Source organism: Myotis yumanensis, unplaced genomic scaffold (genome assembly GCF_028538775.1).
Source record: "Myotis yumanensis isolate MYYU_CA2020_CCGP unplaced genomic scaffold, mMyoYum1.0.hap1 SCAF_7, whole genome shotgun sequence".
Taxonomy (NCBI): Eukaryota; Metazoa; Chordata; class Mammalia; order Chiroptera; family Vespertilionidae; genus Myotis; species Myotis yumanensis.
Genome location: NW_027223758.1, coordinates 71,560,345 through 71,578,368, shown reverse-complemented (window position 1 = coordinate 71,578,368; position 18,024 = coordinate 71,560,345). Strand labels below are relative to the sequence as shown.

The 18,024-nt window shown below is 50.2% G+C and overlaps 1 protein-coding gene and 1 long non-coding RNA gene across 14 annotated transcripts in view; one reads left to right on the top strand and one right to left on the bottom strand.

The window, feature by feature from the left end:
* Positions 1 to 238: 238 nt before the first annotated feature.
* PTPRT (protein tyrosine phosphatase receptor type T) overlaps positions 239 to 18,024 on the bottom strand; it is a 935,828-nt gene continuing 918,042 nt past the window's right edge. For all 13 annotated transcript variants that reach the window (XM_070420943.1, XM_070420935.1, XM_070420937.1 and 10 more), the window contains 4 exons: positions 11,835 to 11,960; positions 10,616 to 10,779; positions 7,795 to 7,930; positions 239 to 7,089 (listed from right to left, as the gene is read on the bottom strand). In XM_070420943.1, coding sequence (XP_070277044.1) covers positions 7,036 to 7,089; positions 7,795 to 7,930; positions 10,616 to 10,779; positions 11,835 to 11,960 — 480 coding nt within the window. In that variant the 3' untranslated portion in view covers positions 239 to 7,035. The remainder of the gene's footprint in view (positions 7,090 to 7,794; positions 7,931 to 10,615; positions 10,780 to 11,834; positions 11,961 to 18,024) is intronic.
* LOC139014144 (uncharacterized) lies at positions 7,822 to 14,408 on the top strand. The gene is made up of 4 exons (XR_011472196.1): positions 7,822 to 7,948; positions 11,851 to 11,941; positions 13,362 to 13,510; positions 13,653 to 14,408. It is a non-coding gene; the product is annotated as an uncharacterized lncRNA (long non-coding RNA).

Here is an 18,024-nt window from a genome sequence, read left to right as displayed (position 1 = left end):
TTATAGTGTAATGTGTAATCACGTAAAATCCCTTAATATTTATGAACTTCAACTTTCTCATCTGCAAAGAGGGGATGCTATTTCCGGTGTCAGAGATATAAGGATTAAGTGAACATAAATATAATGAAACCTAGCTGATAATAGGTTTTTTTCCTATTTCTTCTTTGACTCATCTCTACCTGACCCCGACCCAACGTCAGGAAGACACCAGAGCGAATATCTTAGGAAAACATGAATCTCAGGGTCACAGCTTTATTGTATAGATTTTCAACACAGCCATATTACAAACATTGTCAGGGAACATTTACAAGAATAAATAAGATGGACTTGCAGGTGTAAAAAGATTACACTTCACTGTAATGTACGTCAAAAAATATATCTGATATTCATTGACCTGACATTATTTACTTCTGCTTTTTTAAGCTAGAATTGGAAAGAAAAAGGGAAAAAAAAGAAGAACATTGACAGCACAGTGCTGGCTTTTAAAAAAGTTGATTTATTTTGTTTTCTCTTCTCATACGTGCTTTATTTATCAAACACCCAAACTGTACAAGTGCAGGCCATCAGGGTTCATGGAGGAGGCTGCTAACACCGTGGAGACTTCGGTCTCACGCAGTGGCATGTGCCCAGTGGATGTGAAAATGCCAGTCTCCATGGAGTTGAGTGAGAACCCCATGATGCTCCGAGAGGGTTATGATGGTGTCCAGTAGTCAAGGCAATGGTAGAAGAAGCCTGACCCTTTGCCTTTCATTGGGTAGTAGGATATAGGGTGGAAAGAGAAGGTAGAAAAGTGCTTTGAGTCTGATTGCCAATATAGGTTAGCCTGGATTAGTCTGGCCTAGCCCAGGGTCCACCTGGCAATGAGATGGATAATAGTAGGGATGGTTATAATTGTGTATCAACAGTCACTGTGCTTTTGCTTTGCAGTCTGCTCCAACAGGCCTGGAGTGGGGAGTGGGGCGTGGGGGTAGAATTAACCTCTGGAGATAATGTATGTGGTAAGCAAAATCCTGTTCTGGGTCCTGCTTGGACCTTGACTGGTTCTGGCTCCCACTGACAGCCTTGTTCACCTTATGGCTGGTCTAGTCAGGGATCTTGGGCATTGGCTCTATACAAAAGCAGCTGTTCTTTCTGGGCTATTTGGTGATAACCAGCCTGGATGAGCCCTAGATCTGTTGCCAGAGCAGCATCTGGGCCTGCATGGTGGGGAGATTCAGGTAGGAGAGCAGGGATCTTCAACCTGCATAAACCAAGCACAACCTGCTTGGCTTTGTGCTCTGCAGGAATGAGAGTTCAAACATGATCCCAGCTCCATAAGCTCTCACCCTCCTGGGGGGAAGCAACTTAAAGGCCCTTACAGCAATATTCGGGCTTCCCTTTAAAGAGATGCCTGGCTTCTGCTGGACCGTTGCTGAGATGGACAGCCTTTCCTCTCTGGCAGACAGCAAGTTCTTCCTTATAGCTACTAAGTATCACCCATTGATCCTAGTTCCACTCGCAGGAGCAACCTGGGACTAGCAAACTGCTTGAATTTTCTAACATTCTACAGACCAGTGGAGGATATGGGCACTAGTATTGTGCCTGACCCTTCAGAAGACTGATTTGACCTGGGATGACAACAATTTGCCCTCCGAGCCTCCATACAGCTTTGGGCACTTTGACCCAAGAAATATCTTATATCATTAATTTTCCATGGGGGAGATGGGGACATGGGAGGCACTGAGAGTTTGTTGAACCATCATATGAGAGGTCCACTGATTTGTACTTGCAAGCTCAAAGGCGCTGAAGTACGTGTATTTCAGTTTTGCAATTGTAGCAGGTTACATTACATCCCCTTCCGCCCCCCAAATCTAAGGATCTAACTCATCAGTGATCCATAAATTACATTAATTACACTGAGATCCAGACTTTCAAACCAATACCTTTCTGTTCAACACTCTAAGGTCCCTAGACCCTCATTCTCTGAACATTCCAACCAGAGATCAGGGTTCAATTCTCACCACCCAAAGCAACTCTCAGATCCAGAAGGATGTTTCAGTAGCTCTTCCCTATGGACCCTCTGCCATCCTGAGTCCTCCCACATCCCTTGTATCAGCTCCAATGGGTATCCACAACCTCTTAGATAACTAGGATGCCAGGCCTGGGGTCTAACATTGTGGGTGTGCTGACTGCTCGTCTTGGGGAACTAACATTCATGGGTGGCTTTCAGAGGGTGAATGTGGCTCCTCTAATGACCTTTTCCTGCCTCTTCTGGAGGTAGGTAGGAGTGACGCAGAGATGACCTTGGTCTCTATAAGACAGTTGTATAGCCAGCCAATGCCATGCAGAAGTCTATCTCTGGTTATTAATGATCCAGAAGAGAATCTGCTCATATGAGCAAATATGACTTAGACATCTCTGCTGTGCTTCTCAGGATCATGTCCCTGACTCTGAAATGTGTGCCAGCGGAGACTAGAACCCCTCCATTCTCTGCTACTGACTTCTCTCCCTGTTGTTCAGACAGTGTGTGACCTCAAAGGCAGGTCTCTGGAAGGTAAGGCCAAGGCCCTGCATTTGATCACCTCTAGATAAGGATACAGGGAGAACCTCCAACATGGAGCCCTTGAATGGGAATTAGGAAAAGGCTGAATCTCAGCTGGTCTCCTCTAGTTGGACTTACTTTGCCCGCTTCCCTGTTTTATTCAGCTGTGATTTGGAGCTGGCATCATTGGCTAAGGAGCTCAGACTAGTTAGATGATGAGGCAGGCAAATCAGGGCTTTGAGATGAAATGGCCATCATGTCTCATCTTTAGAACTGCCCTGCAGCTTGGGTCGACCATTTGTTCCTAAGTCTGTTGGCCCAATATAATCTGTTGGCATCATGGCTTAGGATCCTGTTCATTTAACCCTTGGAATCTCCCATGTTTTTCATGGCATTACTTCTGCCTCATCGTGGTGCTGATGGCCTGTCTGTCCAGCCCAGGAGTGACCATTTACAGGCAAGGGAGGGCAGCTTTCTTCATTCTGTTCTAAGGCAATGAGGTGCAGAATTATCCATCTCCTTCAATGGCTCTGGATCTGGGCTTGGCAGGGCCTCCTGGCTGCTCCTCCCTGGCCTTCACGTCTGCTGTCTGCAGCAGCCTTACTAGACTGACACCTCTGTGCCCACAACAGATTCACCCAGAGCTGAGGAAGTGTGGGTCCTGGTGAGGGCATACAGCAAGAGCTAGCTCAGCAACGGGGAACGGGTGTGAATAAACATGATTGGCCAGAGGGAAAATTACCATCTTTGCCCTAAGATGCCGAGACTTACATAAAGCAACATCCTTGCTCTAGGTAGTTTTGGCTCGTCCTTCCCCATCCCCTGGCCTGCCGTGTCATAGAAGCGACCACTTACCCAGTGGACCATATGCATCCTTGGTTCTGAGTATTCCTTTTAGGTCCCAACTTCCTGGCCTTGCCTTCCTGTTTTCCTGTCTGTAGCTTTCCAAATCTACCTCTTCTATTGGCCGAGGCTCTTCATTTCACATCTCTTCCTATTAACTGGTTGACCCAACAATCCACTGGGCTGGGATTGAAGCTGGGCTGGGAAACTGAAGACTGAGCTCTTTCTACCACAACCCATGCCTCACCAATGGATGAACTATACCATGGTAACAGTGCTTCCTGGTAGCACCCCCTGCAGGGAGGGTCCTGTGTGTCATAGGAACCCATAAATATTGTGGTTTAAGTGAAGAGCCTTCCGGACCCCAGGCCCCCATGTGCAGTGTGTGCTCAGGTTTGCTTGCATTAGCAACCGTGTGGACTCCACCTGGACAAAGCTACCGACATCATAAACATATGCAGGTGGGGATGCTTCCTGGCTCCTCGTTCATACCTTCCTCTTCTCCCAACAGGGTACGTAGCTAGGAGGTGAGAACCACGAGGCCCTGCAGTAAGTGAGGGCACTCCCTTTGGTATCCAGAAATGAGAAGCTGGTCCCACTTGTGGAGACGCAGAGACCACAAACAGTTTTCCTCTGCATGGAGCAAGGTGAGTCCCCCCTGTAAGTGGGGGGTGGGAAGGTACCTTGGGGGAGGCGGTGTTTGATAAAGCTCAAATTCTTAAGCACCGGTGCCCCATCTCACCCAAGCCCTGGCCATGTGGGATCTTCGGGAGGCACCTCCACTCACCAGCCTCAGTTTCTTCTTTGTAAACTGGCCTAAGACCTGTTCACTGCCCTGCTATCTTGGGAGGTGGCTGGGTTGTGAGGAAATGAGGGACGAACGGCGGGAACCATCACTGGCCCTTGGTTATCCCACTGTGGCCCGAGTTTTTACAGTTTTCCTTCTGCCTGAAGTCACATTTTAAATCCCTACCATTTGAAAGGATAGAAGCCACTGCCATTTTTTATCTGCCAGCTGTTTTACCCCTTCCTGAGCAGAATAAATCTCAGGATTTGTGTGAATAGCCTCAGTCCCCTCATTCTGTATGGATGAGCCAAGATCTGAGAAAGGAGCATATAACAGGGTGATTTGCTAGGCTGTAGGCTCTTTGAAGGCTGGGGGAGCGCCGGCTGGAGCCATGGACTGGAGCCAGGCGAGGCCAGCAGAACCAGTTGGGGCTGGGGCCCGGGGACCCGCTCGAGCTCACAGGGAAGGGCCCATGAAAGGAGAAGAGTGAGTTCTTCCTGGGGCTCCTTTTTCTTCCTTTGCTTTGAGATGTTTCTTTTTGAACCTCCAAAGTGACAGCCCTTCCTTGATCAAGTCCCCGGACTTCTAGACAGCTCCTGAGCCCATACCACTGGGAGCAGCGTCTGTGGGCTCCTTCCATGTCCCCTCCTGTGGGCTCTGGCTGGGTCTGTGCCCCCTGGTAGAGCAGAGACCGTTTCTCACAGAAGTAGAAGCTCACAATCCCCTGCGTATTTTGTTCCAGCGAGAAAATAATGAGCGGACAGACAGATGTGATAGTAAAGAGCACACGCTGAAGGGAGTGTTTTCACAGTGTCTGATGAAGGGGAAGAGGCCGCCTGCCCCAACACTGAGCTGAGCGCGTCACCCCGAGCTCCCCGTGGCCCATGAGGTGAAGCTGCACTGTTGGCGGAGCATTCACCCCCGACCCTGGCTCCTCTCCTGACCTCTGGGTGGGCTGCCCTTCCCCCCATACTGCCCCCACCCCAGGACTTCCCACACCTCTTTGCCATTGCCCATGCTGATCTTGGCCTGGATTTCCTGCAGTGGAGACCCAGCTGGGGTGGGAGTCACCTCCTCTAGGAAGCCCTAGGCAGGCTGCCTGCTCAGTGGCTCCTGCGCTGCACCGTGGTTCAGTTTCCCCAGTGCACTCTGAGCTGCTGATTCCTCCTGTCTGGGGCTAGAGCAGCCTCCACAATGCAGCTTCCTCCATCCCAGGCAACCCCAAGGCTGTCAGGTCCTGAGCCCACGCCCCTGCAAGAGACAAGGTAGGGAGTCTCTGGCGGCAGACAGCATTGCCCGAGGGAACAGGGAATGGTTTTAGGAATGATTACAGGAGACTAGCTTTTCCTGGGGAGCCAGGAATGAGGCACTAAAATAGAGCTGAAATTCTGGGCCTCCCAGAAGAACTGGCACCAGAAAGAAAGAATTAAATTTCTATTTGTGAAGTTCTCTGCCCAGAAGTTTCTGGCTCTATTTTCCCTCCATAAAATAATTGCTTGGCTGAGAAAGGATGAAGAAAGTACGGAAAGTAAGTGTTATCGCCATTATTCGCCTTCTTGGAGCCCAGAATTTCACCGCCGAGGAAGATGCCTCAGCTTCCTCACGTAACATGGAGGTAACAAAAGGGCACGCGCTCTCCCTGGGGCGGGAATGTCCCTAAGATTGTGGGATGGCACACGGAGTGGTTCACCCGGACACACAGGAGATGCCTAGCAGATGCCGCTCCCTGTCACTGACTCACACATCCTTGGGCAGGACCCTAGTTTCCCAGGCCCGATCCCCTCGGCCCATTTTAAACCAAAGCATAACTGGTCCACAGTGGCCTTTGTCAGGAGAGCAGCTGGGTTTCCTAGGAAGATTATGCTGAAAGCTGGGACTCAGCTGCCCAGAAGCCAGAGGAGCGGCCTCCGTCTAGCCGTCTCTGCCTCGTCAGTGGCTGGGCCGTCCCAGGCGGACCCTTTAAGGATGTTGCCTGATGACAGGCCTGAGAGATTGGTCCTGTAGCTACACATCCAAACTTCCTTCCCAGCCCCACTCCCTTTTTTTTTTCACATAAGAGACTTAGATTTTACATCCCCCAAAAGAAAGTTTCTTTTAATATATGCTTTGGAAAATAATCAAATCTTATCCTGTCATCTCTCCCAAAGGGGGCGCCACCCAAGGGTCAGCAAGAGCCCTGGCTCCGGGCAGTGGTCCCTTTTCACAGACAAGGAGGAGCAGCCATCACCCCTGCAGTTCCACCCCCTCCCACCGAGGACAAAAAAGCAAAGAAAACCTTTATCCAAGAGTGCTGTGGACCCAGCAGGCTGGCGTGAGTGACAGAGGGTCAAGGCCCGGGCTGGGGAGGGTACAGAATGCTGGAGGGCTAGCTCCGTGCAGGCAGGGGGGCAGGATGGGGCCCCTGCTGTGGTCTCGGGACAGCCCCAGGTCACTGAAGGAGACTGCAGAGGGCAGGGACCCCAAGAGCCCAGTCACTGCCCCCACAGCGTGGAGGCGGAGACACATCCCCTCACTCCCAAGGAGAAGCAGGCCTGGGAGGTGCAGCGAGCCTGCGTCTCCCAGCACTCCCAGCTGGCTTGCCATGAGGTCCACACACTTGGAAAGCGCAGAAGCAAGAGGTCGGGGAACTGGGAAGTCCGGGGCCTTGTTGTGGGTCCATGTCTGTGGCCGGTGGGGGTGCAGGAGAAGCCTGGGCCTTTCAGAGCCTATCTCCCAGTTCCAGGAGCCCCTCAGAAGGTGCAGGGCCCACCCCAGGCATGAGACCACCAGTCTTCTCCTTGGAGTTGGGCCAGGTGCTGCCTCTTCGCCCGTCACTGCCATTCACAGAAAAGGGGGTTTGACTGCAGCAGCCTCTAGACTCCGGCCAGCTCCCCATCCCATCAGGCTAAAAGGAGCTTAAATATTCCAATGCCACCTCGTATACGAATTTATACTGTTCCTGAGAGGAGGAGAGAGGCAGACAGGGAGAAGGGAAGGCAGGAGAGAGAGGGAAAGGAAAGGAAAATGCATTTAGAGGTACGGTTTTGGAACGAACTTTACCTACATCTGTGCTAACAGTCAGCTCAGAATTACCTGTGCAGATTCTGATTCAGTTGCTCTTGGGTGGGACTCAAGATTCGACATTTCTACCAGGCTCCCATATGCTACTGCTGGTCTACACACCAGACTTTGAGGGGGACCCACTGAGAGTAGGTTAAAGACTCACATTAAAGTTATGTGTGGTCTGTCCCCATCATTGCACCAGGTCTTCTCACTGGGGGCTCTACCTGCCCAGTCTCTTTCCATCCCTTTCTCCAGTGTCCTCTTCCAATACCGTGTTCATAAAATTAGCCTAAGTCAATTAGACTGGGATGGAACTGGATCCAAAACATAATCCACACTCTACAATCCAGAAGCCCTTCCCCTAAGCCTGGGGTAGTGGTACTTCCCTAAAGAACGGGCAGAGAGTAAAACAGAGTGGGGTGTATCAGGGTTAATATGTGGGCTGCCCTGCAGGAAAGAGAAGTTGGTGAGACTGGGAGCAAAGGATGTCGACTGTAGGTGCTAAGTCACTGAGTGTTTTACTATTTGATGCTGGTTTCTTCCGGCACAGGGAACTAGCGTCACGCCCTGCCTGGGGGAGAACAGTTCTCGGGACACTCACCAGGGTCTCCACCATGTTGGACTTGTTGTTCCGCAGCGTTTTCACGATGTGGAACACGTCAATGATGTTCTGCTGCTGGATCATCTCACACACGCTGCAGATGGCACAGAAGGTCCCGCTGCGGCCTCCCCCATTTCTAAACACAGAGGGAAGGGTAAGTCGGACTCCTTCCTGGGTGCCCCACCGGCATGGGGGAGTGGCTACGTTGGCCAAGGCAAGGTAAGGCACTGGCGAAAGCCCTAACCCGAGCCACGTGTCAGGGTCCACGTGCCCCGAACCTGCTGTGACCTTGGGCAAGTCACTCCTTGTCTGAGCTCTAAGTTTCCCATTCATGTAATGGAGGACCCGGGAGAGTTCCGTTAGCTTGACGTTTCCTTGGTTCTGTGAGCAGGTTATAGTCCCATGGCACACTGACCCCAACCTTCAGGCCTCATGGTGTCTTTATTCATGTGCCTGCATCCTTGTCCAAAGGGATGCTCTGGGTCCACCCACTCATCCAGTGAAGGCAGCTGAAGGTTGTGTATGATTTTCCTCCTAGTTTTCCCACCCACTAGGGACAGCCAGCCCAGGTGTTTGGGTGGGGGCCAGGCTGGGTCTGAGATACTGTATCCTGAAGTGATAAGTCTCTATTTATACACCTGGGTAAGCAAGACCCTACAGCTCTGGAGAGTAGAGATAGAGAGCCCTTGGCAGGGCCAGCTCCCTGCCACTCCTTCTTTCTGAGCCTCCATATGCCATCTTCATGGAGACATCTCAACTCTTTACAGAGAGTCCCTTTTGGAATCTGCCTGATTCGGAACTCCTGGGCATGTTGCCAAGAGTAACTAATGATTTCACGTAATGGTCTGTGTCTAAGGAACATCTGGATGAAACTAAGGCACTTGATCTCCCAGATGTTTTATCTATAGGACATCCAACGACCAGATGCTTCAAGTACAGACAATTGCCCTCATTCACTAGCCAGCACCTGTATTTCAGTGTCTGTTTTGGTGATGGTGGCTCCCAGGGGTGCCAAGGTCCCTGTTGATAGAAGGACACCCCTGCGCTTTCCTTTGGTTCAAACTGCTGGTCACCTTGGACAGGGAAGAGAGGGATAAAAACCAATCACATAGGAAAGAGGAGGGAGGGACCCCCAGGAGGGAGGGTTCAGTATTTTCTGGAGCAAGAACAGCAGAGCCCAAGAGGAAGAGGCATCTTGGGCCAGTGGAGTGAGACCCTGGTGAGATGGGTGTGGTTCTGGGATGAAGGAGAGCCACCTGAATGTGTGGGAGGGAACTGAAGGGAGCAGGGTTAGCTGGCAGGGAACCAGCTGCCAGTTTCTGGGATGTGGGCAGAGCCAGCTCAGCCTGGCTGATGTCACCCACCAATGAGACATGCAACACCTCATGGCATCTTCCTGGACTACAGTGGGCATCCCTTGGGAAGGGGGTTTGCTACAGGTGATGGCCCTTGAGCTGTGTGTGTTGAACTTCGCTTTAAGCTCTGTGACTTTTCTGACATGCGTGTGCACCTCATTTTAGAAAGAGAATAAGCTGGTTTTGGAAAGACAATTCTGAGGTCAGTAGGTGTTATTAATGCCTCCCCTAACTCCACAAATACTTATTCTGTAAAGGGGAAGTCTCTGGCCCAATCTTCCTTAACACACCTTTTTAAAGAGGGGGCCCTCTCAGTCATGTCTCCCCAATGACTTTAAGGTTCTAAGAAGCAAAGGGAAAGGTTGTGAATCAAATGTTCCACACGAGCTGTCATCGCTCCCGGTTTGTTTTGGGTCCGAGGCCTCTAGGATCCTTCTCTTTATACTCCTATGGTGGACTTGGACACAGGCATTTGCATATTTGCTACCATGATATTGCAGATTTGTATGTTGGCAGATAAATTGTGTTTACTTTCTAAATATGTCACAAAGCCCCACAGAGCCTTACAATGACCTAATTCAATATACCCATTAGACAGATGAGTAAACTAAGGCTCATAAAATTAAGTGATTTCCTTGAAGATAGCTTGTCAGCCACAGTCCTCTAAGGGACCTGACCTCCACCCTGCGTGATGACATCAGGGTTTGTTTGACCCGGAACCCCTGTGCCCCAGCTATGCCTGTCCTAAGACAGGAGCTGAAGGTTCCATTTCACCTCAGTAATGGAAGTATGAACACAGCCGACCTGAGCCCACGGTGCCCTGGGAAAAGTGTTGCAGATACAGTGGATGAACCCCTTGGTCAGAGGGAGTGTGGGTTAATGGATGGCACGTTAGCCTGGAGGCCAGTGGATTCTAATCAAAGCTCCTCTCTTAACTGCCTGATGCCTCACCGCCTGTGCCTCAGTCTTCTCACTGTGACATGCTAAAATCTACCTCACAGATGGAATGAGGTGACTCATTTTAACTGCCTGGCATTGAGCTCACTTAACCCACCCCCCTTCCCTCCTTTTCTTCTTCAGGAAATAATAGAAGAGGGTTTAGTTGGTGGAACCCTCTTCATCCTGAGCCTCCTTGTGACTGGCAGGCCACATTCTGCTTCCTGCTGGAGGGTGGGACTTCCCTGCCTCCTGGGAGCATAGGGGTGTGGTCTGACCACACTCCATGTTTGGGGAAAGGCTACCAGGTTTTGCATCAGTAAATATGTCACATAACATTAGTTCAGGGCAACTCCAGTCCATTGAAGGGTGGAGATTCTTTGAATACACTCCCATTGGCCTTTCAGGGATGTTGAGATGTGGTGCAGCCAGGCGTGCCTAGGACTAGTGTTTGTGGCCAGCATCCTCAAGGCCGTCCTATCAGCCACCACCCTGTGGCCCTGGAGATGCCTCCCTAGTACAGTACTCACAGGCAGTGGACCACGGTGCGTCCCTCCCGCCCGTCGTACTGCTCCTGCCACTTCTCCAGCCGCCGGACCACTTTGAGCAGAGAGCGCTTGGAGGGGGGCGTGTCCCGGTAGGCGGGCCAGCCAATGTACTGGAGGTGCTGGACTATACGATACCCATCCTGAGGCTGAGAACAGAGAGGCTGTTAGGGCTGTTGCAGCATTGGGTGGAGGACAGACTAAATGAGGTCTCAGCCATGTCATCATGGGGAGAGTCACAGACTCTCTCTTTACTCATCTCTACACTTTTGTGCACACTGATTCTCCTGCCATGACTGCCCTGCACCCCTTCTCAACCTGGAAAACTCCTACTCAGTCTTCAAAACCCAATTCAAACATTCCATTCCTCAGGAAAAGCCTGCCCTTTCCCTGAGGTTCATGTGCCAGAATATATCTCACTTTCCCACTAGATGAGTGATGGCAAACCTATGACACGCGTGTCAGAGGTGACACGTGAACTCATTTTTTTGGTTGATTTTTCTTTGTTAAATGGCATTTAAATATATAAAATAAATATCAAAAATATAAATCTTTGTTTTACTATGGTTGCAAATATCAAAAAATTTCTATATGTGACACGGCACCAGAGTTAAGTTAGGGTTTTTCAAAATGCTGACACGCCGAGCTCAAAAGGTTCGCCATCACTGCACCAGATAGTGAACTCTGAGGGCAGGGGCTGAGTTCTGTTCACCCTGGGCCCCAATAAAGGCCCCTGTCACTTTAGTTAGCCACCGTTCCATAGGTTACTAATCTGCTCCCTTCCGCCCATACTCCTCCTCCCAGCCAGTGAGTTTCCTCTTGGAAGCGGCTCTTCATTTTGGTGTGGTTCCCAGGGTAGCCCAAAGCTTACTGGATCCAACCAAAGGCTGCATCTACTGCCAAAACAGCGCGACACAGTGGGAAAGTGCTAATTTCTCAGTGTTGTCTACATGGCAGCAAGTGTGTCAGGAAACAGGCAGACGGCAGGCGGGATGTCGCCCTGTGCGAACCTGTGTTGGAACCACGGCTGGAGCTGGAAGCGGCAGAGGCATCGCTTCCCCAAGGACGAAATGATCGGAGACCTCAGCCCGTACACTCATTAGTGGCCGGTTCCTCTCCCACAGGCTCCATCTATTTGTGTGTGTGTGTGTGTGTGTGGTGGGGGAGAGGGCAGCGTGGGATGCAATGGCGGCCGCACCCTTACCCGAGCCATGTTGCAGATGCGGAATATTCTGTGGATGATGTCCTCGTCGATGTCTGCGGAGACGAACTCCACTTGGATGGGCCCGTAGCACCCGGAGGTCTTCTCAGGCCAGTACTGCATACAGAGCTGGGAAAGAGGCCAGAGGAAGAGGCCGGGTGGGAGGGCCTTAGTCTCATGTATCACTAAGCCTTTCTTATCGTAGGCAGAACACACTGGCTAGAGATGCAGAGTGTCATGGAGGAAATTAGACTCCGCTTCCCTGTTGGGGAGCAGCCACCCATTTCGGGGGGTGTTGTTGAAAAGTTGAAGCTCTGAACTCAGAAACACTTTGCTGTGATGATTTCACACCATTTGTTAGACTTGCTGGGCCTCACTTTCCTCATCTGTGAAATGGGGAGAATGGCATTTACCTCGAAGCGCTGCTGTCAGACTTAGGTAGAACACTCCAAGGGAAGGGCAGGTATAACCTCTAGTGTTCTTTTCACTAATGTGAACCACGGCAAACACTTCCCCATTCCAGGAAAACCTTTACAATCATTTCATGATCAGATCATGAACACTTTAGAATATATATAAGCTTTGGCATCAGACATGCTTGGGTGCAAATCCAGGCTCTGCTCCTTACTAGCTGTGTGACCCAGGCCTCAGTTTTCTAATATGTAAAATGGGGATAACTATGCTTACCTTACAGAAGGTGATGTAGCATGGTGTTGAGAGGTCTTGTCTGTGATCTTTCCTATTTTTCTGGAATTGTGAATCAGATCCTACAGCTGAGAGCAAAGGCGACGGTGGCCCCACAACCTAAGACGGTGTCTCAGCCAGAGGTGGTTTTGTCACCCAGGGACATTTGTCAATGCCTGGAGACATCGCTGATGGTCACACCTGGGGGTTTCTATGGGTATCTAGTGAGTGGAGGCCAGGATGCTGCTCAATATCCTCCAATGAGGGTATACCTTTCCCCCGCCCAGGACTCTGACCCCCAATATCAATAGTGCAGAGATTGAGAAACCATGGCCTAAGATCACAAGTGATTCCTTAGGTTTATAGTCTCATGAAGAAAGAAGACAGACACTTCATTCTTCTCTATCTGTTAAGCCACCAGATGACTTCAGTTGGAGAAAGAACATTGAGGTAGTTGGCAGGGGATGTGGCTCAGAGGGGCAAATGTGCTTCCTCAAATTCCTGCTTCCCAAGGATCATGGGGGTGGACTCTGTCCAGGCCTATAGGTCTCAGCATTGGGCACGGAAAAGAGCCAAGTTGAGGCTGTATGCTTGTCAGAGGCCACTCCAGCATGGACCCTCCACCTGAGGGTTGCCCAGAGGATGGAGCTGAGATTCACAAGACCCACCGAGGCCTCTGAGGGCCACTTGGTCTACCACAGCCTATGCCAGCTTTCATACAGCAACCCAGTGGCCTCCTCACAGCTACCATGGATGCAGGATTTTCATGAAAGGGATCGATGTCCCTTTGTGGAGAGAGAGCAGTCACATGCAAAAGGGCCTTTTCTCTATTCTTTCTCTCTCCAGAACTGGAACCAGAATGGAAAAGCCAGGAGGAGGGAGGATGAAGGAGAGAGATAGCACACATCTCCAAACATCCTAGCTGTGCAACCCAAATTCCGGCTCAGGGATAATATTGGTCACAGGATAGGCCACACCTGGCCGGCACCGATTCTGTAAGTAAAGTTTTATTGAAATACCGCTGTACTTCTTTGTTTATGTAGTATTGTCTGTGGTTGCTTTCGAGCTACAATGGCAGAGCTGAGCAGACCACATAGCCTGCAAAACCTAAAATATTTCCTATCTTGTCCTTCACAGAGAAAGTTGGCCGACCCCTACACTGTCAGCTTGTTCTGGGAATAAAGGAGATGGCGCATGTGAACAAACAGGCATGGCATAAGCACCCACTGAATCCCAGCGATTCACAGTATTATTGAACCTATCAGTGCTCCACAAAAATAACAATTATGATAATGCCTCACATTTAAAGCTGAAGGATTCTTCTTATCACCTGTCTCAAATAGCAAAGGCCTAACGAATGGTGGTTGCTTTCCTGGCATCTCCACTGGGGTTAACCAAGCATGTGTGTGGGTGGCTAATCACAGGGGCCCTGTGGCTGGACAGTCATCTGCTGAGCTGGGCGGTTATGACAGATCCACAATTTGACCTTCATTTCTCTTTGCCATTGGCTTTCCTGCCTTGCACCCTTCCCAGTGGTGAGGGACCAGCACTGATAAGTCTGTGACTGGCCAGAGAAATCAGAGCTCATCAGAACTGCCCATTAAAAAAATAATTGCCTTTATCATCTGCATTGAATTTGGCCTTGCCAGAAGTTGACCGTGATCCCGACATCAGGTACAGGGGTCCGAGGCATCAGGGAAAGTCAGTTACCCCCAATATTTTCAGTCTGGAGAGAATGCGGAATTATTTGTCTCTTTTAATAAGATTTCCAGACCAATTTCTCAAGCTAATAGGTTCTACTATGCCTCAAACAAGACTCCTACATTTGGGACACTTCCCTGCATTTGATTTTCTAGGTCACTCTCCCGTAATGCCCAGAGGGCTGGGGAAGTGTGTGGGGTCTTAATCCTAAATCAGAGCCATCCTTTCACTTGAGTTCCCTCACTTGTGAGATGGCGGCAGCAACAGTGTGGGTGACGTGGCGTTTGAGCTGCCAAGGATCATCAGGGTCTCCCCACAGCTCAGGATGCCACACATGATCTAGCCATGGGGACAGAAGGAAGGGGCGGGAGCCGAGTGTTCCCAGTGACCCTCTGGGGCGCAGAAATGATTCTCATCAACAAGAAATGCCCTCTATGGTTTAGCTCAAGGCTGTCCTGGCCTCCAGCCGCTGGGGTTGTGCCTTGGTGGGCGCGGCCTTTCTGGCCATGTAGGCAGTGTAGCAAAAGGGCTCCCTGGGTTCAAATCCCAGCCCTGCCACTTTCTAGCTGAGTGACTTGGCCAAATTGTTTAGCTTCTCCGAGTTATGAGTGGCTGTGGATCTGAATGTGTCTGCTTAGCACTGGGGTCTGTAAGTAGTGAGCACTCAGTAAATGTGAGCTATAATTACTAGGCAATTTGGGGGAGTGGCCCTCAAACAAGATGGATAAAGTGAAGTGTTTTTTTTTTCTCCCTCCACTTAGTAGCTCTTATGAAAATTTCTCTTTAAGATAATAATACCCAAAGGACTGCCCTTGTGAAAATTCCTGATCAACCAGCTTGGGTGAGCAGTGGGGACTGGACACTGTTCTGCATGTCAAAGGAGAGAGACTTGTGGAATGTTCTGGAGGGGGACCCAGGAGATGGGAGAGGGAGGTTGGGATGCAGTGGAACCAGTGAAACGAAAGTGAATCGATGTGTCATGTGACCCCCCTCCTAACCTAAATATTCAGCAAATTTATAATAACATGCACAGTGCTCAATATGTATTGATTTCCTGTGGAAACCAGTGAGGAACTAAGCTTTCTCCCTGGGTGAAAAGAAAGAAGGAACATATACGTGGTCTGAGGGCCAGACCACGAGCACATGAGCATCAGCATTTTATAGAAATCTTGGGGATGGGGACCCTGGAAATGGGATTCAAAAGCCCACTTGACATTCTAAAACAGTGGTTCTCAACCTTTGGGTCGCGACCACTTTGGCAGTCGAACGACCCTTTCACAGGGGTCGCCTAAGACCATCTGCATATCGAATATTTACATTACGATTCATAACAGTAGCAACATTACAGTTATGAAGTAGCAACAAAAATAATTTTATGGTTGGGTCACAACATGAGGAACTGTATTTAAAGGGCCAGAGAGTTGAGAACCACTCCTCTAAAACCATGAGGTCCCCACTGACCTGGGGCCACACGTACATTCAGTACCACTTTGGCATTTTCTTCCTTAGATGGAAAACTGTCGAAATGGCTGTCTCCAAGAATTGATTCACATCCTTTAGAGCCGTGTTCGGCAAACCGCGGCTCGCGAGCCACATGCGGCTCTTTGGCCCCTTCAGTGTGGCTCTTCCACACAATACCACGTGTGGGTACGCACGTACAGTGCGATTGAAACTTCATGGCCCGTGCGAAGTCGGTATTTTGTGGAAGAGCCACACTCAAGGGGCCAAAGAGCCGCATGTGGCTCGTGAGCCGCTGTTTGCCGACCACTGGCCTAGAGCCTGGACCAACAGCCTTTTTCCACCTTTCACTCCAGTATCTCCCTCCTTACCCAGCAGGGAGGGGGGTGGTGCCTGTCTGAGCGCTTCCTCACTTCAGACACGCAGGCCCTGCCGAGGACCACACCTGAGGGGAGCCGGCCCAGCTCGGCTGCTGGTTAGAAACGGCCAGGCTTCCTCCAGCAAAGCAGAGCAGCTCTTGTTGTTTATTGTCAGAACAAGTTAAACCAAGCGGAAGTCATGACGCCTGTGTGGATGGCCGGGAACAGCTGCCATATATTGTTCCACACGGTCTCCATGGCTGTGTGAGCCGTGCAAAGAGCAAGTTCATACGCGAACTATAACAAACACGAAGGCAGCTCCACTGTGAAACATCATCTGTTTTTCGCTGATGGAATCAGAAAGCTTGTTAGTCACTGATATAAATGTGCCCTGATGCATTGAATGGAAACCAGCATATGTCCTATTTGGGGAATAAACAACTTTAAAGCATATTTCTGTACACCTTAGTATGCCTTTTGTTAATTAAATAATACTTTGACAAAATGGAAAAGCCAAGGAATATACAACTTCAGAAATTAAAGACTTACTTGTCAAGGTCCCTGTAATCCACAGAGCAGGGGGGGTGGGGTGGGGTGGGGGGAACCAGGCCCAAGCCACCCAAGATGAAGTGAATTAGTATTTTTAAGAGAAAAACAGAAAAGACCCACCTGAACTGATTTTAAAATTCAGGTTCATGATTATAAAATTCCTTTAAATAGATTTGATAAAGAGTCCAAATCACATAATTGGTTTTAATACTGTGGCCAGTTAAGGAAGACAGATGGTGCGTGAAGCAGTGGACACAAAGCAAGGGACAGAGAGAGGCACATGGGCCATAATCAGAGTGATCCGAACACCCCTCCTCCATGCAGCCTCTCCATGGTCCGACGGGTGAACAGTACAGTCTCCATCAGGGGTGGAAACTGACTTATGACAGCTGCATCAGCGTGCATTTCCAGGAAGGAAGGGGGGCCGTTTAGGAAAAGGGTGGGTGGAAGGCAAAGGCCAGGGCATGTTAGAAACAGGTAGGAGAGAGACAACTGAGTTATGCAACTTAAGAATGGATCGATTTTTGGCTTCTAGTCAAGATGGAGGTGTAGGTAAACAAGGTACGAGAATCCTCCCATAACCACATCAAAAATACAACGAATCTTCAGAACAGCCATCATTCAGAACCACCTGAAATCTGGCTGAATGGAAGTCCTACAACTAGGGAATTAAAGAAGCAGCCACATCGAGCCTGTAGGAGAGGTGGAGGTGCTGAACGGGCGGGTCCCACACCCATGTGTGGCCTATTTTAATCTGGAGGGATACCTTGGCTGTGGAGGTACCCCTGAGAAGTGAGGGGTCCCAGCCCCACACCAGACCCCTCATCCCAGGCTTCCAGTGCTGGGAAGAGACGGCTGGCTTCATAAATTCAGGCTGTAAAAACCAGCAGGGGTTGTGGCTGAGTGACACCTCTTAAAGGGCCTGCACACGGACTTACTGGACTCACTTCCTCTGAGCTCCAGTGCTGGGGCAGCAGCTTGAAACGAAACAGGGATCTACGGGGAGGAACTGCATTGTCTGGCATCAGGGCAAGAGCTGGGGGCAGCTTTCTCCCACACAGAAGTGCTGGCAGAGGTCACTGTTCCTATGCTGAGACCTCCCCTGTCACAGAGCTGACTGGCAGATACCATATCCGAGTCTCCATCAACCTGGTTCACACTGTTCTCACCTTCCTCGCCCCCCCCCCCCCCGATTCTCTGAGACCCTGCCCCACCCAATTTTTGGGATCATCCAAGCCCTTTCCAGTGGCTTTTCCATACATGCTTCGGACTTTCCTAAAATCTCTCAAGTGGCTGCTAGCCTCAGTGTGCTCTGTACCTCTTGCTAAGTGACCCCAGGCCTGGCACTAGCAGCAGCCAGCCTTGGTTCACAGCTTGGCCTCTTCTGGGCACCTCCAAGCCCAATACATGTAGCAGCCATCTGCAGATCCCTCAGTATTATG